The 23,894-nt window shown below is 44.2% G+C and overlaps 1 protein-coding gene across 1 annotated transcript in view; it reads right to left on the bottom strand.

Moving 5' to 3' along the window:
- The window catches only part of Alk (ALK receptor tyrosine kinase), a 737,647-nt gene that overhangs the window by 3,914 nt on the left and 709,839 nt on the right, over positions 1-23,894 (bottom strand). The window contains exons 24-28 of the mRNA XM_041630919.1: positions 23,266-23,363; positions 17,892-17,984; positions 14,849-14,950; positions 2,814-2,948; positions 2,059-2,149 (exon numbers count right to left, since the gene is read on the bottom strand). Coding sequence (XP_041486853.1) covers positions 2,059-2,149; positions 2,814-2,948; positions 14,849-14,950; positions 17,892-17,984; positions 23,266-23,363 — 519 coding nt within the window. The remainder of the gene's footprint in view (positions 1-2,058; positions 2,150-2,813; positions 2,949-14,848; positions 14,951-17,891; positions 17,985-23,265; positions 23,364-23,894) is intronic.

A 23,894-nucleotide genomic window follows, 5' to 3' on the forward strand; every position in this document is an offset into this window, starting at 1 on the left:
CGAGATAACATGGTCACTGAGTCCCATCTTGATGAGAGGGTTGAGATAGCATGACTAGATAGACAGCTGCTGAAGTCTGGAGACGCTGTCAGTCCCTGGTCCCAGTCGGGAGAACTTAGAGACATGGTGGCTCATTGTTTGACTTTTCTAAAACATCTCCGTGACGTGGCCACCCATAGGTTTTCCACGCTCCAGCAGACGACCCCATCCCCATGTAAATACGGTGTGTGACTGGTTTTATGTCAGTCAGCGCAAGTTAGAGTCATCCGAGAGCAGGAAACTCAACTGAGAAAAGTTTCCACAAGATTGGGCCATAGGCAAGCCAGTAGGGCTTTTTCTTAATTAGTGATTGATGGGGGAGGGCCCAGCCCGTTGTGGGTAGGGCCATCCCTGGGCTGGTGGTCCTGGGTTCTATGAGAAAGCAGGCTAAGCAAGCCACTGGAAGTAAGCCAGTAAGCAGCATCCCTCTATGGCCTCTGCATCAGTTTTTGCCTCCAGGTTTCTGCCCATTAATGGGCTATGGTATGGAAGTGTAAGGCAAACAAGTCCTTTCCTCCCCAGATTGCTTTTGGTCAGTGTGTTCATCACAGCAATGGTAACCCTAACTGACACATATGGGTAGCACTAATTGGACTTAATGGGTTATCCGACGGGCACGCAACTAAGATGAGCAACAGCAAAAAGAAGATTCGAAGTTGGGAAGGGGCCATGTTTGGGAGATGCCAAGGAGATGGAGGGGGTACAGTGCACGCGGTGGGGGTGGGGGGAGGGAGAACGTAAGTAGAAGTTAAAGGGGGAGGGTGTTGAGGTATAGGGAGAATATGCTGATTTAATTTTGAACCCTGATAAAGCTCAGAGTCTGGAGGGAGGGGAAGATTGGACAGAATAGAGAGAAAAGCGGAAACTGACGTGAAGTCCTGAGGGGTAGCTGGTGATATCCTGAGAGGGAGATGGACTGGGGAGCGGGGTCGCTGCTGGCAAGTATGTGCCAGAGAGAGGGAGGAGAGCATCCCCCACCCCACCGCTATCCCCATGTGATGATGAGTGAGGGGTACCTGCTGAAGATGAGGTGAACACTCACACTTCAGTCTAGATGGGGGGAAGTGGGAGAGGGATCTACAGAGAACCCAGGACTGCTAGGAGTCCTTGTGACTTGGCGAGCTTCTCCAAGCCCAGTGCCCTCCTCTGTGTAATGGGGTAAAATGAACCCTCCATGAAAACAACCTAAAAAGACCCGGGAAAGTGACTTGTGTGGTATAATCCCATACAAGTGCTACTGATGGATGGTTTGACGGTTTCTCCTGATTGCTGTAGCAATTATCCAGTTACTATCTATCTACTTAATGTGATTATTTGTCTAGCAAGCTTGGAAGTCTTGAGAGCTTTCATTCTCCTTGGAAAACCCAGCTTCAGCTACAGATCATTAGCTACCTAGCTATCCTTGATGCTACAACAAGATGGCTGCCTAAACAAGACCCGGACATCAACAGACACTTAACGTGGAAAGGGGAAATCTCAGAGGCTCCAAGCCTAGACAAAGAACAGTGGTCAATAATGATGGCTCCCCAGGGTGGAGTCCTCTAATTGGTTACTCAATATCAAGTGGTTGACCCTGAAATCACATATATACAAGGAACACAAAATGGACTCAAGAGATTGTATGTATATGTACATATATGTAACAATAACAGTCAAAGAAAAAGAGGTCATGGATTTGAGTAAAGAAGCTGGGTGGGGGTGGTTGGAGAGGTTGAGGAAAGGAAAATGACGTAATTATATTTTAATTGTTAGACGATGACAGCGAAAGCCATTCACTATCTAGAGGATTAGCTAATGCTTTTGAGGTGAACAGAGTCTGCCTGGCGCTATAACTAACACGTGGCGTTTCCAGTGTCTATTGTAGGGCATGGGCAAAACGAGATGCCAATCATACCATTTCAGAGATCACGAGTATCGAACCTCACAATCACCAATCCTAGACTATAAATATAAAATATCGAATAATAGAAAACGTTCCAATGGAGATTAAAGTCTGGACAAGGGGAGGAAACATTTTACCTGGGTGCAGTACTCAATCCTCTCTAAAATGATGGCAAAGTTGGGTCTGTCTTCAGGTTGATGCTGCCAGCACTGAGTCATTATCCGGTAGCTGAAAGAACAGGCACGGTAACTGATCAGGTGCACCCGGGGAAGGCCTTGTCGCCCCCAGCTCTTTTCTCAATCAAGCCAAAGCTTTAATGATGGGAAGCCATCAAAGTCCACGTGGTTGATCTATTCTGCCCCCTGCTGGTGGGAGAGGGAATCACGTCTAAACGTAAGTCTCCTGCAAGATACCCAGTTGTTTAAACATCAAATCCCACTTCCTGAAGCCATGTTTAGGATGGGATATTTTTATTCCCCATCTTGTTTTTGGAAAAGAGGTGAGGGGGTCCACAGGGGGCAGAAAAAAAAACAAGGAAAACATCAACAACAACAAAAACAAACCATACACACACGGGGCAGTGGGGAGAACTATTTAAGGGCCATTAGAGTGCTGGGCTGACCGAGTGTGTCTGGGACGCACATTTCGAGGGGCGATTCTGAAATGTAAGACTAGCAAGTCCACAGCCTCCAGCCTGGCAATGGACACCTTTCTGGGGTGACATTATTGTATCTGAAGGGCTGGAAGACCCCATCTTACTGAAGTCTGTGGCACCCTGTGTTTGGGGACATCCTAAAAGAAGGCTACCACTTCCCCTTTAATAGTAAAAGATACAAATACTTAAAACCAAGACCGTGCTTAGTTTCTAGTAGGAAGTTCCCAAAGGTCATACACAGGCCCGGGGCAGTTCTTAGGCGGGTCCATCCGTCCTCCACTGGTGACAAACTCCAGAACTTCCTGGTTGCTCTTGCTGGGGTATGGCATATACCCAAGAGAAAATATTTCCCACAGCAACACTCCGAAAGACCTGGGCATGGAACAGAAGACACGGATATGGATGTGCATGCATGCACACACACAGACACTTAGGTTTTTAGTATGTTTTTGATTCTACCATTTTCTGTAACAAAGGGCGCTGTGAGTTTGCATGCACTTGCATGTACACACGCTTGTACACATACACTGAGCTCAAACCACAACAACCTTAAGTATTGTTTCTCGGGAACGGTCTACCTTGTTTTTTGTTTTAAATAATTATTTACTTTGTATTTGAGTGTGTGTGTGTCCGCTCGTGTGTATGAAGGTGTTCATAGAGGCCAGAAGAGGGCATCAGATCCCCTGGAGCTGGAGTTACAGGTGGTTGTGAGCCATTCAGTGTGGGAGCTGGGAATTGAATCCAGGTCCTCTGGAAGACCAGCAAGCTCTCTTAACCATGAAGTCTTTTCTCTTGTCCCTAACTTGTTTTTTTAATTAAAGATTAAAAAATATATCTTTAGATATGGTCTCTCAGTGTCTCAGGGTTCACAAGAAGGCTAGGCTGGCTAGTCAATGAACCCCAAGGTCCGTCTGCTTCTATCCCCCAGTCTTGTACATTGTAAGCCACACTATTCCTCAACTTTTTTTCCCTTCTTTTCCTTCTCATGAGTTCTGGTGATTGAACCAGGTCCTTTGGCTTGTAATCTACAAGCACTTCACGGACTGAACTATCTCTCCAGTTCCAGAGGACTTCCTAGATCCAGAAACCTGGAAAGAATGGGCCGGGCAGTGGTGGCACACGCCTTTAATCCCAGCACTCAGGAGGCAGAGGTGGGCAGATCTCTGTGAGTTCGAGGCCAGCCTGGTCTACAAGAGCTAGTTCCAGGACAGCTTCCAAAGCTACAGAGAAACCCTGCCTTGAAAAAAAAAACACAAACAAACAAACAAAAAACAAAAAAGAATGCCCAAGCACCCATAGGAATCTCTATTAAAGGATAACCTGTTAGCATACTTTTCATCCCAGTCAAGCCCTGAGCCTAGATTTCTTTTGTATAGTCATAGCTATAGAACCTTGATGATTTTGCTCATTTCATTGTGGCACCATTTCCATACTAAACATTCTATAAATAGGGTCTGAAATGCCTGGGAAATATTCCATTGAGATGTAACATGGTTGGCCTTATCACACTGCTTTCAGTTTTCAAAGTATTTTAAACATTGCATGAACACTTTTTGCACTTTGATTTTATTTAATTTTGTGAGGGAGTCTCATTTCGTATTTTAACCTGACTTTAAATTTACTATATAATCCAGCTGACTTCAAACTCAAAATCCTGAGTACTGGGACCACAGGATGGGCTACTACACCTGGCTGTTGTCTGTTTTTAAAGATTTCCTTAGGATAAACCATCTGAAACTAATAGAATAGTAAAAATCAATACTTCTAGGATAATAACTAGATTTAAAGATACCAACCCTGAAATTTTCTTGGTACATATTGTTGATTTGGGGCATACAATTCTATCTACCCAGTAGTGTTACTCTCACCAACTCTTGGTATATACATTAATAATAATAATGTTGATTCATTTAAAGTGTATGGATATCTTATCTGCACGTATGTCTGTACACTACATGCCTCTAGTGCCCATAAAGACCCAAAGAGGGTGTCAGACCCCCTGGAACTGGAGTTACATGTTGCAGACTATTCCTTTATACTGTGTGAAGATCTGTGACTGTGACTGGTTTAATAAAAAGCTGAACAGCCAATAACTAGGCAGAATTTCCAGGCACAGAGGAGTCTGGGAAAAAGAAGGGAAAAGAAGCCAGTTAGATGCAGGACAAATTGGACACACAAAATGGGATAGAGCTAAAAGTCACATGGTAGAACGTAGATTAATAAAAAATAAGGGATATTTTTAACTTATAAGAGCTAGTTGGCTGTACAATAAAAGAACTTCTGGAGGCATCACAATCCCTGACTTCAAACTCTACTACAGAGCTACAGTACTGAAAACACTCTGGTATTGGCATAAGAACAGACAGGAGGACCAATGGAACTGAATAGAAGACCCAGATATCAACCCACACATCTTCGAACATCTGATTTTTCACAAAGAAGTAAAAAATATCAAATGGAAAAAAGAAAGCATATTTAACAAGTGGTGCTGGCATAACTGGATATCAACATGTAGAAGAATGAAAATAACCCATATCTATCGCCATGTATAAAACTCAAGTCCAAATGGATCAAAGACCTCAACATAAAGCCAGCCACACTAACCTTATAGAACATTAAGTGGGAAGTACACTTGAATGCATTGGCGCAGGGGGCCTCTTCCTAAATAGCACAGACACTAAGAGAAACAGTTAATAAATGGGACCTCCTGAAACTGAAAAGCTTCTGTAAAGCAAAGGACATGGTCTACAAGACAAAACGACAGCCTACAGAATGGGAAAAGATCTTCACTAACCCCACATCAGACAGAGGTCTGATCTCCAAAATATACAAAGAACTCAAGAGATTGGACACCAAAAGAACACATAATCCATTAAAAAAAAAACAAACAAAAAAAAACGGAGCATAGACCTAAACAGAGAACTCTCAACAGAGGAATCTAAAATGGTTAAAAGAGAGTTAAGGAAATGTTCAACATCCTTAGTCACCAGAGAAATGCAAATCAAAACAACTCTGAGATTCCATCTTACCCCTGTAAGAACGGCCAAGATCAAAAACACTGATGACAACTTATGCTGGAGAGGTTTTGGGGTAAAGGGAACACTTCTGCATTGCTGGTGGGAATGCAAGATGGTATAACCCCTTTGCATGTCAGTGTGGCAATTTCTCAGAAAATTAGGAAACAACCTTCCTCAAGACCCAATAATACCATTTTTGGATATATATCCAAAGGATGCTCAATCGTGCCACAAAACATATGCTCAACTATGTTCATAGCAGCTTTGTTTGTCATAGTCAGAACCTGGGAACAACCTAAATGCCCCTCAACTGAAGAATGGATAAGGAAAATGTGGTACATTTACACAATGGGGTACTACAGAAAAAAATACCGACATCTTGAATTTTGCAAGAAAATGATGGAGCTAGAAAACATTATTTTTAGTGAGGTAACCCAGACACAAAAAGAAAATTATCACATGCACTCACTCTTAGGTGGTTTTTAAACATAACGCAAAGAAAGCCAGCCTACAAACCATAATCCCAGAGAATTTAGACAACAATGAGGACACTAAGAGAGACTTACATAAATCTAATCTACATGGAAAGTAGAAAGTAGAAAAAGACAAGATCTCCTGAGTAAATAGGGAGCATGGAACCTTGGGGAATGGTTGATGAGGGGAGGGGAGAGGCAGGGAGGGAAGCAGGAAAAAAATGTAGAGCTCAATAAATATCAATAAAATAGAGCTAGTTGGAAATAAGCCTAAGATATTGGTCCAATGTTCATGATTAATATGAAGTCTCCATGTGGTTATTTGGGAGCTGGCTGGCAGGACAGAAAAAGTCTGACTAAAGTTACAGATGTCTGTGGGCTGCCATGTGGGTGCTGGATACTGAACCCAGATCCTCTGGAAGAACAGCCAGTGCTCTTAACCACTGAGCATCTCCCCAACAGCAGAGTCCTCCCCCTTCAAACAAAACAAAGCAAGAAAAACAAAACAAAAATCCCATACAAAGACCTCAGGACAGAAGTGTTTCCAACCTAATATTTTGTGTTCATTTTAAATTAATTAATTAGTTAATTAAAGGCACAGTGCACATGTGGAAATAAAACAATTTTCAGGCTTGTGTGTTCTGAGGACTGAACTCAGGTATGGTGGGGAGTGCATTTTCCTACCGAGCAATCTCTCCAGGTCTGCTGGAATATGGTAACTCTTGACTTCACGTGGTGGAGTGTTTTACTAAAATTTGCTAAGCTATTCCTTATTTTTCTCTTATACATTGTCTGTTCACATCTTTTGCATGATTTTATCTGTCACGGCAGAATATTTTAGTATTTGGCCTTTGAGTTGTAGACGTCTTTTGTATGTATTAAATCTGTTAGCCCTTCAGCACAGCAGAGATGACCCTGGTGGTGTGAGTGCTGGTAAGCTGGCCCTGAGGGTGTGAGAGCAAGAGATGCTCCCCCCCACCCCACTCCTTGAGGTCTGTTGCATTGGCTTAGCTAGCTGGGGTAGTGATGGGGAGCTTGCCTGGTGGTGAGGATGAAGGAGAGCTGGTGGATTGACCAATCAAGAACCAGGTCCAGAACCATGATAAGACTTTTTCTTTTAGATTTTCTTTTTTTTTCGGGGGGGGGGGTGGTGGTGGTCAGAGAGATAAATGGGATGAGGTGCATGGTATGAAATCCACAAAGAATCAGTAACAAGTTAAAGAAAAGATGTTAGTCCTTTATCAAAAATAATAATGCTTAGTTTTTGGTGGAGTTGGAGGTAGGGCCAGGGACTGAATCCGGGGTCTTGTATATGCTAGGCAAGTGTTCTACCACTGAGTTGAGTCTCCCTACTTCCATTTTTAAAATGTAATTCTGGGTAGTGTCATTTTGGTCCTGAACTCACTCTGTGACCAGGCAGGCTTTGATATCGCAATCCTCCTGTCTCAGCTCCTCAAGGAATTATAATTACAAGAATAAACCACCAGGCATAGCCAAAACACATTTATTACTTGCTTTATGATGTAACTGTATAGTGTATCAAAGACTTGAGTTTTCCGGTAGTTAAATATATTCATTGAATTTTTTGTAATTTCTTTTATTTGTTTTATAGTTATACAATCTTCTCTTCACCAAGGATTAAGTAAATGTTAACTGTTTTCTCAGTATGTTTGTTTTCTCTTACCTAAATCTAGTAGGAATTTATGTATGGTGGGAGGGAAGGGTCAAAATGGTTTGTTTCTCTGAACGATTCTTCCCACACTTTATAAAATGATTCCTTCTTTTCTATTGGCTTTTGATTAAAGATAGGGCTGTTTTTAGTAGGCACACCTACCTATCCCTTCCATCTATTTACTTTCTGCATTGACAATATCCTGTTTTGCTTTTTCTATCTGTGTTTTGACATCAAATAAGACATTTTCCTCTTTTTAAGAAGGTATTTGATTTCCTGTTACTTGTTTTAAAAGACTTCGGAGATGCAGTTTATTAGATTCCAGAAATAATATTTTCTACTTTGATGACATTTTTATTTCCAACTCTTAGTTCAATGATCAGATTTTGGAGAAAGAAAATCTGTGTTTGCTCTAGTATCTCCACGCATTTTCTGCTCTCTGTAAATATTGCCCTAACGTGGTGGAGAAAGCACACTTCTGTGGAGCGGGAATGGTTTCTCTTACTGTTACTGTGCTGGTGAAGTTAGCGGTCTGCAAACTGCTGGGGACATGAATTATCCCCTCTCATGTGGTCCTTCGGACCTCTTAGGGGAAAAGGACACCCTCCCCCCAATACAACAAAAACGACATAACAAACAAAACCCAAAAGGCAACAAGGAAGCTGTCTGAAGAGCCCCAGCTATAGATTCTCTGCCTGTCTGAAGACAGGTACATACAGATAGGTACTAACTGGTGAGAGAAGTCATCTTTTTGTCATTTTAAAGAAAACGCCCGGATGTAGCTCAGGCTGGCCCGAAACTGTTTAACCCAGGTTGGCCTTAAACTCCCAAACTTCCTACCTAAGGCTCCTCAGTGTTGGGGTTACAGGTGTGGGCCACCAGATCGTTTGAGAGAAGCCAGGTGTTATTTTGTCTTCCTGATGTCAGTGTTTGCTTTTCTTCTTGAATAAACAGATATAGACACACGCCCTCTCTGTCCGTTCTTCCTCTGCCCCCTCCACTGAAGTTCAAAGTGTGTGTCCCTCGTTATTTTTCATATTCTGTACCACGGGAAGACATCTGCAACTAAGACTCTGTATTACAAAGTCAACTTTGGTTTGTTCTTTCCATTGTAACACTGTTTTTAAATATTCCCAGGTCCTTTTTGTGGCTTGATTTTTTTTCCCCCCTCACTGGATCTTGTAGTATGGCTGAACATTTTCCTGTGCTGACGCTGTAGGCTTAGTGTGTTCTTTTTTATATTGCTCAGCAGTTTCTGTCCCCTTAGCTTTCCATCCCCAATAGAGGGGAAGTTAGGCTGTTGTTGCCTTTTCTGTTTTGTAATCCAGTGGGGATCTTTGCCCAAGTGTACCTGTGTCAACGCTTCTCTGACGTGACACTCTCAAGGGCAGAACTGACTGGGCAAAGGCCACTCACGTATTCGGAACAATTACTAACTTGCTGAAGCTATTCTGCCTCTGGGTAGGTTAGGCGGCTGTCGCTCTCTTTGGTGCCCACATGACTCCTCTGGAGGGCTTGTTAAGACACATGAGTAGGCTCCACCCCAGCAGTTCCTGCTGCTGAGGCTTGAGGTGGGTGGGAGGGGAGGTGATTTCAGGGCTGCTAATGATGGGTTCCAGGTTATTCACTATCTCTGGCCTGTCGACCCACTTTGAGACTCAGTGGATTAGTTAGGCCAAGGCAGATCTCACGGGCCTAGAAATAACCAAGCTGTTAAGTTGGGAGGGTAGCCCAACCCCTGGCATCCATCCCAGCTCCCCTGGCCTGGGAGTTGTATTGGTCTGGACTCCAAATCCCAGAGTCCCAGGTCCTGACCCCTCCCTGGAGAGTCAGGACCACTCCCACAGGGTATTTAAGTGGGCTCCCAGAGGAGAAGCACATGGTTCCAGGTTTGCAGGGCCTCCCCTCTGTCCTGTCTCTCTGCCACGCCTGTTGAGCACCGTATGTAATAAAACCATGGGCATTTTGATTTGGTTTGATCTGACCTAATTGGATTTCTTTGCGCTGGCAGAGCTGCCCTTCTTAAGATTTTTTTGTTAACACAAGCCACTTGCTCAAAAGAGCCAGCATGGGTCAGGAAGGGAGTCTTCCATCTTGGGACATTATCTCAATATGGGGCTTTCAGAACTCAAGGACATTTCCATTGTCTTGTGCTTTCTGTGCTAGGAACCATTTCCACGCCACTTTGATTCCCTGACTTTTTAACCTCTGGCCAGTTTCTCATTTATTTTTCTGGTTGAATAATGCAGAGTCATTATCAGCTCTGGTCTGGAACTTCAGGCGACACGCTTGTGTGGTTCCCGGGCTGTGCAGCCTGACACTTAGTGGATACCTTTACCCTGTGTACATCCTGTTCTAGACAATGTTCCTTTATTGCTTTGGCATTTTTATCTTTTGTATTTTCTGTGTCCTTCTTCCCGGGACTCTTATTTTGCTAGCTTATCAGATCAATTGACTTAATCTTCTCAATGTTCTTCTCTTTTCTTTCCTACACCTCCCATCTCTTTAGAATTGCTTCACTTCCCTGAAGTTTAACTAAATTCTGTATTCCAATCCAGCCACGACTTTTACATCTCAGTTATCAGATGAAAAAAAGAAACATTTTTTAAATAGAATGCTTCACATTGTGAAAGGATTGTATTATCAATATTATGTTTTCATGCACTCTATACCCAATTCTCACTATTTTAACAACACACTAACACGGTACATTAATTACAATTAATGGATTAGCATTAAGGCATTATTAACTAAAACCCATAGTTTATTCAGATTGCCTCAGTTTTCATTGAATTTCCCTCTTCTCTTCCTAGATCCCATTAGGACATCATATTACAGTGAGCTGTCATGTTCCCTTAGGCTTCTCTGGATGTCCTTATTCTTTCTCACTGGGCAGGTTTGAGCATTCCTGGACAGGGGTTCAGTGGGATACCTCTCAGCTGGGGCTAAGGAGTGTGGGGAGGACTACATTTGTACCCCTTCTTCTTAGGAGTATGTGTTACCACGGTGACATGATGCTGATGTTGGCCAGGCTCTCTCCACCTGCGGGCAGACTGCTGAGGCACGCAGAGGTCTGGACGTGGACGGACAGCTCACTTTCCAACTCCCTCCCTGCCCATCAGCTGGAATTTCACACAACTTCGTCAATAACAGTAGGTCCCTCCCCCACCTCTGGCTGTGCTTCCAGAAGTGCGGATTTGTCCCAGCTGTGGTTCCCAGCGTGAAAAGCCCCAGTACTGGGCAATCACGTGCCTTTCGGGCCCCCAGCCTCACATGACCATGTACGGGTATGGCTTGTGCCCACCCAGCCCCACGACCCCTGGACCCTGTAGGTGGTGACCCAGGGCCAGCTTGAGCCATGGTTCATGCTGAATTTATGAGATGCTGGAGTTCAGTCTCTTGGACTTTCTCTTTCCTATCTTACTAATGGAAATCGTGCCACTCCCATCCCTTATAACATTCTGCAGTGATCGGTAGTTGGAAACGCGGTCTCTGTTCTTTGTCCCTTCTCTCTGCTTGTCTGTCTGCCTTTCCTTCCCAGAGTGTAGCCCAGCCATGCTAAACCCTGTCCCCCAGACAGATTCCTGCCGCCTCCCACCGCGGCTAAGCCTTTCTTAGTGCGATCCTCTCTCCACCAGGGAACGTTCTATTTTGTTCTCCTGTTAAAAATGTTTCTCTTCTACCTGTCCTATGCCCACTCTTCATGGAGCCCTGTCTCTGCCACCACTGCCACTGCGGGTTCCTCTTTCTTGCCTGCCTGTGGATTGGCAATTTATGCTGGGGAAGTTTCTGATCTACTACATGTATAAAATAATGTGTGAATGCCGTGTGACCACATGGATGTGATTCTGTTTTAAATGTATGTTTTACATGTCCCATATGTCTCTCTTGTTATTTGGATCCATTTAAAATTTGCACAGAATTCCTAGGGTTGCTCTAAAAAACATGTGGTTTCTCCATGCCTTGTGCCTTGTGACTGCTACCATCTTGACTAAGGGCAAGGAGGACAGGTCAGAGGATCTCATCGCCATCTTTGCTATGGGTGACCATGCGACCACTGCCATCTTGTCTAAGGGCAAGGAGGCACCTCACTGCCATCTTTGCTCTGGGCAACCACTTGCCCACTGCCTGCTGCATTTTAGCTCTACATTGCAGGGACCCTACCCCCCTGAGGCAGATCTGTTAGCTAGGAATCTTCGACTTTGATTCTCCACTTCCTTTCTCTCTCCCTTTCTTGATGGAGGAGGGTCATCTTTCTATCTGTTGATTTCATTGGTTAAGCAATAAAGAAACTGCTTGGCCCTCATAGGTTAAAACATAGGTGGGAGGAGTAAACAGAACAGAATGCTGGGAGAAAGAAGCTGAGTCAAGGAGTCGCCATGATTCTCCCACTCCAGGCAGACACAGGTTAAGATCATTCCTGGTAAGCCAGCTCGTGGGCTACACAGATTATAAGAAATGGGCTAGTCCAGGTGCGAGAGTTAGTCGAGAAGAGGCTAGATAGAAATGGGCCAAGCAGTGTTTAAAAGAATACAGTTTCCGTGTAATTATTTTGGGGCATAAGCTAGAGCTAGCCATGTGGGCGGCTGGGTGCCAGGGATGCAGCCCAGCTGCTCTTATTACAACACTTTCTTAACTTTATGTGCAAATATAAACTAGGTTTAACTCTGTATGTGTGTGCAATTTGAATTCAACCATGTATATTTGCACATGTACTTACTGTTAAAAAATGTTTTAAGCAGTCCTAATGAACTATGTTCATTGCATCTCCTTCTAGACTAAGAAAGCAATAAGTCTCAAGTATTTTAAATTGGTATGTACTTCTTAAATGATGATAAAAATATGGTTAGATCTATTACAACATACAGTATATATGATTCAACTCTGTTTTAAAATGTATTATACATGGTGATAAAAATTTAAGGTTATAAAGATGTATTTCAGATTAACAAAAGCTAAGTACTATGTCTTTGCCAAGGGTTCAACACCAAGCTTCTAGAGAATTTAAATAAGCAACAGCATGTGTTTGTTGATCAAAATGGCTATCTTGACTTCTTTTCTGAGCTCATTAAAAGGTTTTATTTTGACAATAAAGGAGCTTCAATTCAAAATCATTGCTTTTCAGGCTAAACCTGGCAGGAATATAATGTAAAGTTCTAATCTTATGGACTCTGCCAACCTGTTGTAGACTGTTGAGGAATGCAAGTCAAGAGTCATCTTATAAATGACTAAGCTTGTTAATTGTGGCCATGCTGGGTACTGATGCAATTAATGAGAGGGGTAAAGCCTTAACTAGCCATCTGTGTGCTTAAGACAAGTAACTAAAGACAAAGTTTGCCGAATCATATACATCCAATAGACAGCCCTCAAATGCTCAGAGAGCTGGAGAATATGGCATTTAAATGCTTAATTATTAAAAAGCTTTTTGTAACAGAGAGCCAGGTTGACTCTGGTAGCTTCCCCATTTCCTCCAAAGAAGATAAATGGGCACAGAAGAACGTCTATCTGCAACCCACTTCATCAAGTGAAAGCGCTAGCCACTGGGATAAACTGTCTTTCATCTAAACTGCTGAAGATCTCCAGACAGTGGACAACAAGACACTGGAATCAACTGCCCAGGGCAAGGTAGGCTGGTTTCCTACAGACTCCTGAAACATAGGATCTTCTGAAGCCTGGCAGGCCCTGTGCTAACAGCAGAAGGCAAATGCTGCCCCAATGCCCCTGCCCTCATCAACCTTGGAGGACCCTGGGAAGTGGTGTCTAGGTAGCCAATCAAGTAAGTTTTGGGCCAATTTTTAAATCAATAACTCAGGTAAAATGTTATCCTTCTCAAGAACTCTGATGCTGTTTGACGGCTGGAAGATTTACCAGTTTAAAAGGGACAACCTCACGGAACAGATTTCAGCATAACGTTTTACCACGCTTCAATGAAAGGTGTTTTATGATGTGAGGGTCAGGGAAAGTTTTAGGATCTAAAAAGTGTTGTAAGGTGTACAGATGCAAGTAATCAGATTTCTCTCTCATTACACTGCCGTTCATGGTCTTAACACTAATCAATAAAATTCTGATAAATTATTAATCTCGCTCTGGCAGAGTACTATCACTACTACTCTGCAAGATCAAGATTTTAAGTTCTCTTTGGTCATTTTCTAACTCTAAACCTCAAAGATACTTTTCATTGTGCAAAAACATGCATCACAGTTATTTCTGGCATAACTATACTGCCGTTTATACAATGTACATGTCTAAAACTTACGTTTTCACAAGCTCAAAGAACTCTTGTAAATTCCAGGGAGCTAGCCGACTTGGAGGATTCACCTTAAACAGGTCATATGCACCCCTCCTTCATTTACAAGGCCCTCAGAGCCCAAGCTTCCCACCTTTCCCTGGTCCTAACACCCTCCCCCTCAATCACCAGGACTGAAAGAAATGTTTTTTTTTTTTTTCCCCTAAACTTAACCTCTGTTATGTCAGCACTTTGCCAGGCCCAAGAGACACCGAACAGTTTCACAGTGTCTGGACAGAAGTGAAACAACCAGACACCCCAGGACATGGCCAGCATCCTCCAAGAATTCAATGGCCACAAATCAGCAGGAAGCAGTCTTGAGAACCTGGTTCCCCATCCCCGTCCCACTTGCTATCCTCTTTAATTTCCCCCACATTTTTATGATGAAAGATACTTGGGAATGTTAGGATTCTGCTGGCCTGGCCTGTCACCAGGCAGGATGAACCCGGGTAGTATCTTGTCCCTTTAAGAGACAAGTTCTGCCCATTCCTAATCTCTCTCTTCCTACCAAGGCAAGCTCATCTCCATCTTCTCTCCTCTCCTGTCCTCTCCTCTTTCCTCTTTTTCTCTCTCTGTCTCTCTGTCTGTCTGTCTTTCTTTCTCTCCCCACTCTACTCCCAATACCCTCTAAATAAACTCTATACCCACGCTCTCTTTGCATGGTGTATTCTGTTTCCCGCCCACATTCCTCACCTGCCATGGGAGCCACCAAGGTCTCCCCTGTTCTGTATCATACACCTTTTCTCAGAGGAGCGTGGTCCAGTTGGTCCGAGATCCTCACTAAGTCACAGTGATATGTGGAGGAGGGCAGAGGGAAGACTCACCATGTATCTGTTTTAGAAGTAAATATTCCTTCCATGAAGGCCTCTGGGGGCATCCACTTCACTGGCAGCATGGCGCACCCACCCTTTCTATAGTAGCTGGCCCTGTGGGGGAAGAAGAGACCAAGCTTGGATTGGAAGGGGTCAATGAACAGCAGCTCTGCCTGGAAGCCTGAGAAAGACACTGTAACACTGCCTGTCGGTGGAAAAAAACAAAAAACAAAAAAACACTGAATTTAAAGGCAGGTCCTGGGTGTCTGGGGAGGAGAGTAGGGGAGCACAGATCATTTAGTTAAGAATCTTGGTGTCACTTAATGGCCCACTGGAGGCACAAAGGAAAAGATCTATGCGGTGACTAAGATCCCTGCTAGTGGCTGTTTAGATTTCCCTGTTGGGTTTTATTATAACTCACAATGAATAACATTACTCCAGCCTTATAAGTACAGCGTGTTTGTGATGACCTACAGTAATTTGACTTCCAGAATGGGAGGGCTGAGGACAGGGCTCGTGCCCTATTCATTTCTGATCCTCCGTGACATTGAGACAGTGGCATTTCATTCACTGTTGGCACTCAACAAATAACCCAGACAGCTGGCCAGAGGCCGCTTCCCGCAACACATCCAGACAGGGCACAGGGCTGTCTGAGCATGGAGCTGGCTTAACACATAGATGAATTAACTTATTAGTTTCATCAGTAATGCCATCGATGCAACTAGCTAATAAGAACTAATAAATTAACCCATTTACCCGTTAAGCCAACTCCACACCTAGCCTGATGTTCTGTGCCTGTGCGTGTTATGGGAGGTGGCTTTCCACCAGCTGTCTGCACTAATTAATGACTTCAATAAAGATGTTCTGAGTATTAGGATGTATCAAGTGCTCTGCCTTGTACTGAGGACATAAATAAATCATAATTTCTCCTCCTCCCAAGGATACAGTTCAGTGAAAGATACACACACACACACACACCTGAAATCGCGGTACTGACACTGCGTATGATAATGGGGTGGGTATGGAGTTCAGCGATATGGATGAAAGGTTGATTTTCTGTATATTAAGTAAGGGCACATACAAGGGTGGCATTACAGAGAGCTGGCCAAGGAGTTCTCTCCAAAGACCATTCCTGGTTCAGAACATCGAGGTCAGCAAGGATGACTGAAGTCTGGAGAAAGGAATTGCTTCGGTTTGGATCTTAAGGGTCCCTAGCAGCCACATGCTAGAGCCTTGGTTACCAGCCTGGTGCACTTCTGGGATGCGGTGGAACCTTTAAAAGGTGGGGCTTACCAGAAGGCAGTGAGGTCATTGGGAGCAGGCTCTTGAAGATGTGTGGACCACAGTCCACTCATCCCCTTTTCTATCTTTGTTTTCTGTCTACCACGAGGTGACATGATGTCATGTGCTCCTGTCCCCATGCACCATAATACCATAATCCAGAAGCAAAGAAGTCAAACATATGGCCATGGACTGAGGGCACTCTAAATGTGGTCCAAAGTCAATATTTTCATCCCTATAAATTCATTTAGCTCACACGTTTGTCACAGGAAGCTATCAGAGAGGAAGCCCCAGTAAGGGATGACAAGCTGGACAACATGCTACACTGCTCTGTTTGAAACTGGAGGCAGTCCCCAATGTTCTGAGAAGGTACAGGGAGGTGTGCAGAGACTCAGGGGAGGCTGTGACCATTAATGCTGATTCCCAGCTTCCTAGACTCCAGAATCTCCCGGATGATGAGCCTCTCTGGGTAAGCCTGTGAAGGATTATCTTGAGTAGGTTAAGTGAGGTGGGAAGACCAACCCTAGAGGAGGATGGCATCATTCCCTGGACTTGGGTTCTGCACTGAAAAAAAAAAAGAACAAAGCAAGTTGAGCATGCATTTATCTTTCTCTGCTTCCTGATTGTGGGCATGGTGTGGCCAGCTGCTGCAAGACCCTTCTGCCTTGATTTCCCCACCATGATGGACTGCACCCTTGAGCTGAGAACTGAATAAACCCTTTCATCCCTGAGTTGCTTCTGTCAGGGTATTTGATCACAGAGATGAGAAAACAGCTAAGATGGGAAAGGCCTGCGCAGATGGCAGCAGTAGATGACTCCAAAGAACCCTTCACTGATTCCGGCCTCCATACTCTGTGGCCTTAAGGTCTCAGCGCAGAACTGATGGTCCTGGCCCCTGGAGATGCCTCTTGATTCTCACCCAAGTCCTATGGAGTTTTTAGATGTTTGTCCTCATTCCTCAGATAACGAAAGCGCTATGTAACCATGTTCCCACTTCTGGGCATTAGGGAAGGGACCAATGAGTGACCATGTAAAGCAACAGTTTGCTCATCTTGTCTAGCATGGCAGAGTTGCAAATAATTAGAAAAATAAGAAACTACATGTTGGGAAATAAAGTACAACAAAACCACTACATTTTATAACAAAAACCCTTTATTTAATACTATCATTATGATTATTTATAGTGTTGAGGGTCAAGACTGGCCCTCATATATGCATGACAAGTGCTCTACCACTATGATACATCATCGTTCCTTCACTGGTAATTTTTATGTAGTTTTGAGACAATAATAGAGGGGAAAAAAACAATGAAGTTGAATTTCAGAGGGACTTTTGCGTTTTGAACAATATTTCTATGTCTCTGAGTTTTGGCAAGGCCCAGGACCCTTTTCATTCCAGGGAGCTTGTGTCTCTGACGATGAACGCCACTGTAATTATTTAGAATTTTTGAGAGTTGAGGGCATGGGTTGAGTAAGGTGTAAAGACCACTTCAAAGCTTGTCACACATCAAGTGTCTGTGTTACTCTGTTAGAACATGGCAGGATGAGAGAGTTGGAGCAAGAGAGATAAACCAAATGAAACATGCTATCAATAGCTGCTGAGATTAGATGAGGCACTAATAAGAGATTCTTATCTCTTGGAAGGCACTCATCGGAAGTCCATGTGGGGGGTTGACAAGGTACCAGATGATGTAAGGTGCAGGCCTGCATAGGTATCTATTTGAGGAGACTGGATGGTGGGGGAAGCCCTTGGGGGACCAAGGCAATTCTCTTACCTGTAGATGTCTCGGGCCATCCCAAAGTCTCCAATCTTTGCTATTCTTCCAGCGCCTGGACAGGTTAGAAGACAGTTTCTAGCAGCAATATCCCTGGGAAGAGGATTGAATGAGAAAATAGGTTTCTGAATTTTATTCATAAAACGTCCTAGCACCTTCACCTCCGGTGAAGTTCAAAGTGTTCTTTTCTTCTCCCTGTGTTTATGCTGTTGTATTATACCGCATAGTGGAGGAAATAGCAATGCCAATTCCAGACCAAGATTAGGGGAACTGTGATGGCTTTAATGAGAAATGCCCCTCCCAGGTTCATGGATTTGAACACTTCCTGGTATCTGGCTGGTGGTGTTTTGGGGGGAGGTTGTAGAATCATTGGGAGGTGGAGGCTGGAGGAAGTATATTACTAGGGGTGACCTTTAAGTGGTTACTGCCTCACCCCACTTCCAGTTCACTCTCTGTGTTTGTGGGTGAAGACGTGATCTCTTAGCTTACTGTGTTTCTTTCACCATTGTGGACTCTCCCTCTGGGACTGTGAGCCCAAATAAACTCTCCTTTGATCATGGTGTTTTATCTCAGCAACAAAAAAGCAACTAATATTGAAGGGCTCTCTAACAGGCCCAAACATGGCACTCAGGGTGCCAACAGGTTTGCCCCTTCCCCCTTCCTTGCTCAACCGTTAGGTTACATTCCTAAAGCTAGCCCCCAGGGTTCATTCCCTTATTTGACTACTGACTCATGCCTGAGACTGAACTCCAAGGTCCAACTATCAAAACACCATGGTCCAGCAATTAAAGTTCATTGTTGGACTACACTGGCTAACCTGTCCAATCAGGACTTACTAATTCACCCTATCAGACTTCCCCCTTTCTCCTTAAAACCACTTCTACAGAAACACCTACTGTCTGCCTCTGCAGATCCAGAGGCGCCCCCCTCACTGGCCACTGCAGCCTATAAATCTTCTTTGTGGCGAGAATTTAGTGTCTGAGTGTGTTCTGTGCTGACTTCGAGGCTCCTTATACATATAACAATGCTTAGTGTGATATGAGTCATGAAGTCAACTACAATGTAAAGTAGAACTTGCTGGTCTTTAACAAGACACTGTTAAAGGCTAATTCTCATTACAGTACACAGCGTATTATAATCATCCTCATTTTATGAAAAATCTAAGCTAAAGGCAGACAACACAGGGGCATAAGAAATGCAACCTGGCTTTGGGATATTTTTATACATAGAGTATAGTGTATAGTGTTATACATAGAGTATGGGTTAGTGTTTCGCCAGTAGTTTGAAGAAATGTTCCAGAACAGTACGACTTCAAATTCAAATAGGTTACCATATTTCCAAACATTTCTAGTTGTTTTTTTGTTTTTGCTTTTGTTTTTTTCAAGACAGGGTTTCTCTGTGTAGTCCTTGCTGTCCTGGAACTCTCTTTGTAGACCAGGCTGGCCTCGAACTCACAGAGATCCACTTGCCTCTGCCTCCCAAGTGCTGGGATTAAAGGCGTGTGTCACCACCATTGCCAGGCTGTTGTTTTGTTTTGTTTCTGTAACAGCCCGTGTGGTTCCTCCAGCGGTGACTGTATCTACTGCCTTTGCTAAAACATGCAGCTAGGCAGCTGAAGAGACACTTCTGAGTGGAGAAACTGGCACTCTGTTCCCAGGCTCCAGGAGGCTCACTTTCCTTCAGCATGCCTCTGAGGCCCCGCTGCAGAACTTCCCAGACTTGTCCCCCTTGACGACCCCAGACGGCTTCTGCCTTGACATCCATTTGAGAACCAGACCCCAGCCCGCAGTGCTAATCCTGTTAAACCCTATGCAGAAAAATTAGAACCAAACGCAACAAACAAAACAAGCACCTTATGGGCACAGATGGTGTTTTATATTTTAAATGGCTTCGTGGAGGTTCTTATCCTTGGTTGAGGGAGAAGTTGGAGAATAAACAACTGGCTAAGATGGCTTTTTAAAAATGTGAATGGGTGGTGGGGGTAGATTTCTCAATGGTTATGGAACATTGTGCTGTTCTGTGACAGGAGGACTGGGTTTAGATCTCCAGAACCCACATAAATGCCAGGGATGGTTGGTGACACGCCTGCAGTTTTAGCTTTGGAAGGTGGATACAGGAGATCTTCAGGGCAGGCTGGCTAGCAAGACTAACTGTATTGGTGTGCTCTGGGTTTGATTGAGAGACCCTGCCTCAGTGAATAAGGTGGAAAAGTGAAAGAGAATACTTCCTGACATCACTCTTTGGGCCTCCACATATATGAGAACACATGTGGTGCGCATGCCCTTACACAAATGTGCCCTTGTTTATGGAAAACATGCATGTATATACAGCAACATCACACACACACACACACACACACACACACACACACACACTGAAAAAGAAAGTAGAAAGCTTGGGAAGGTAGTCTATCTCTCCATTCTTAGCATTTGGAAGGCCGAGATTGGAGGACCTGAATTTCAGGCTATTCTGGGCTATCTGGCAAGTTCTAGGCTAGCCTGGGCTACCTGGTGAAACCCTATCTTAAAATGTAAAATAAGAGGGAGCTAGAGAGTTGGCTCAGCAGTTAAGAACACTTAGTGTTCTTGCAGAGTACCTGGTTCAGTTCCCAGCACCTCTATAGTGACTCACAGTCATTTGTAACTCCGGTTCCAGTGGATCTGACTCCCTCTTCTGACTCCCACAGATATCAGACATACATTGTGCAATACTTACATACAAGTGCAGGCAAGCCACTTGTACTCACGAAAAACTAAGAAGATCAAAGGTTAAATTTAAGTATTTTTAAAAGTATGACCTAGGGATAAAGACTTAAAATTCAGAAAAATGGTCTGGAATGAGAAGTAAATGCTTGTTAATGTCACCTACCCAGTTCATAAGGTTGAAGTTGAATTTTTAAGGAGCATTGCTCCACAAAACGTCCAAAGAGACCCTTAAAAGCATAAGATGTACGGCATCAAGATAAAGGGAAGCAGCCATTAATTCTAAAGAGAAATATTAAGTGGATCTGGAAAAATATTTATTTTTACACTGCAGTATATGAGACCACTGCTTAAAAAGCAACTTTGAATATGATGATGAGGATATAAATATAATAGCATCAAGCATACAAGGAGTTGGTAGAGCGGCACATACATCTTGAAATCTCAGCAAACCATTCCAAAAGCAACAAATTTTGGTGACGAGAGAAGGTGGGGGCATATGCTCCAGTTGAACCAGTCTGCTGAGGGGCAGCCGGGGACTCTGAACGGTGGGAGGGAGAGCCAACTGTGAGGAGCATCCCACGTGCTTCTCAGCCAGTGGGGAGCTGCAAAAGGCCCTTCCCTGATACAGAGCACCACAGGAGCCCAGGAGAAAGGCTCTTATGGAGGTGAGCAATTTCCAGATGATCCCTTTTGCTTCCAACAGGTCATCCAATACAATCTTTGCTTGACCTTTGACAATTCAATTTCTTGAAGAAGACAAAATGAGAGGCTGGGGAGATGACCCAGTTGGGAAAGAGCTTGCCGTGGAAGCACGAGAAACCGAGTTTGGGTCTCCCACCATTCACATAAGCAGCCAGGGGTGGTGGCCTGTGTTTGTAACCTAGCACAGGGGAGGCGGACACAGGCAGATAGATCCCTGAAGTCCCTTGACTGACCAGCTTAGCTGAGGTGATGAGCTCCAGGCAAAGAGAAGGACTCTGTCTTAGCTGTAAGATGGAGGTTGACCGAGGAAGACACTTGGTACCAAGCTCTGGCATCCACAGGCATGTGTGCACACTTGGACATGTAGTCATTATGTGCATACATCCACACAAACACATATGTGCTCCCCCCCCCAGAGAGAGAGAGAGAGAGAGAGAGAGAGAGAGAGAGAGAGAGAGAGATTGATTCTGATCTTCATGAATCATTTCTAGACCTGGGGGTGGTAGAGCGTCTTGGAAGAATATGATCCTGGTATCTCTTATAGAGCATGGGAGAGCATCATAAGGAAGTGATTTCAGCGTGTCAGTAAAGGAAACGATTCCTGCAGTCGGATACTCTGCCGCTATGGTGCTCAACATGTGTGGAATGCCAGCACTGAAGCCATCTCCATAGGAAGCAAAGGCAGACCCTGAAGTCACCCAGGCAGCACACAGATTGCTTGTAGATGAGTCCAGTCTTAAAGATCATAGGCAAAAAATAAAGAAGTGGCTTGGCTGGGCGGTGGTGGCGCACGCCTTTAGTCCCAGCACTCGGGAGGCAGAGGCAGGCGGATCTCTGTGAGTTCGAGACCAGCCTGGTCTACAAGAGCTAGTTCCAGGATAGGCTCCAAAACCACAGAGAAACCCTGTCTCGAAAAACCAAAAAAAAATAAAAATAAAAATAAAGAAGTGGCTTTAATGGAGGCTCATTCCCAAAAGAGCACAAACTTGCTTCAACTGAGAAACAGAAGAGCCTGGGGCTGGGGGTTTTATGGAAAGTTTTGGGCACAATACACAGGGCAGCAGACTATGTGGCTCTAGATGAAGACACAAAGGAGTGGTCCCGGCTGCCCTCTTGCTCTTGTTATTTCTATCAAGCAGAAAGATCTGAAAGTTGGAAAAGGTTAAAAACAAGGGGCAGGACCGAGGACCAAAGCAATGGATGGGCAGGGAAGGGAGAAAGTGGTTAAGGAGGCTACTGTCTGAGAGTGACTTCGAGAACCTGGGTGAAGTCCAGTTCCTGACTTCCAGCTTCCTCATTCTAGCAGGAGAAAGCCTAGCTGGTGTGTGCTCCACACTTCTCTTCTAAATGCACACAGGACTCTTGTTGTTAGGTCTGTGGCTATGTATGTGCGCTAATGGTGATGAGCACCACTTAAATGGTTTGAAGTCTTGGGCTAATAAATCATTGTGAGTTCGCTGGACTACCATTTACCGAGTTGGAAGCAGATCATTAAGAAGAGTAATATACATAGGACTTTTCAGATCTTAGATCCGGCTATCATCAACGTCCATGAGGGAGGAAACACGCGATCCATGATGCTCATGAGCAGTGAGCATGAGGATACCGCAGTCCACACAGCATTTAAACACAAGGTTCATGGAAACAACCTAGATGCCCCTCCACTGAAGAATGGATAAGGAAAATGTGGTACCTTTACACAATGGAGTACTACACAGCACAAAAAAAATAATGACATCTTGAAATTTGCAGGCAAATGGATGGATCTGGAAAACATATTGAGTGAGGTAACCCAAATTCAGAAAGACAAATATAATATGGACTCACTCATACGTGGCTTTTAGACATAAAGCAAAGAAAAATCAGCCTACAATTCACAATCCCAGAGAACCTAGACAACAAAGAGGTGCTCTTGGGACCAACGGGGACTCATTTGGGTTACAAGGATATGAAGGTCACTGGCTCACCGGTGGATGAAGTGGTTTTCCTCCAGGTACTGACAGCCACAGGCAATGTCCCGAGCCACATGCAGTAGATCCAGCATGGCCAGGGAGGAGGGCTGGTTCTGTGGGCAGAGAAGAGGCGTGTGCTGATGAGGCTTTTGTGGAAGAGAGAAAGCTGGAATATGGGCTTCTCTTTGTGAGGAAGCTGAGCCCACGCTGCTCTCCCAGTTCTCTCACCCCTTTAAAAACAAGTTGGTTTACCCCAACAATGTCAAGAAATTCGTCCTTTTGGATAGGCATGGCTTTGTATATTTAAAAGCACCCCAGGTGAGTCTAATGTACAGCCAGGGCTAGGGTTGCCTAGGCCACAGGAATCCAACAGAACAGATATTCTTACTCTCATGTACTCTACAATGCTTCTACTCCAGACTTCCTGGGCATGAGAAACAAGCCTTGGAGAAAGCCAATGGAGAATAATGTTTTTGAAATCTTCTATTGCAGTGTCTTTAAATGGTCTGTGTATTTATTGTATTTTTCCGTGTGTGTGTGTGTGTGTGTGTGTGTGTGTGTGTGTGTAGGTGGTTATGCATGCCAGAGCGCCTTGACATGGCAACATGGCTGATCTTGTTAGCCACTTGCTCTAGAGATGCCCT

The sequence above is a fragment of the Microtus oregoni genome, unplaced genomic scaffold (genome assembly GCF_018167655.1).
Source record: "Microtus oregoni isolate MIOR12 unplaced genomic scaffold, Mior012 000036F_ref0000092, whole genome shotgun sequence".
Lineage (NCBI taxonomy): Eukaryota > Metazoa > Chordata > Mammalia > Rodentia > Cricetidae > Microtus > Microtus oregoni.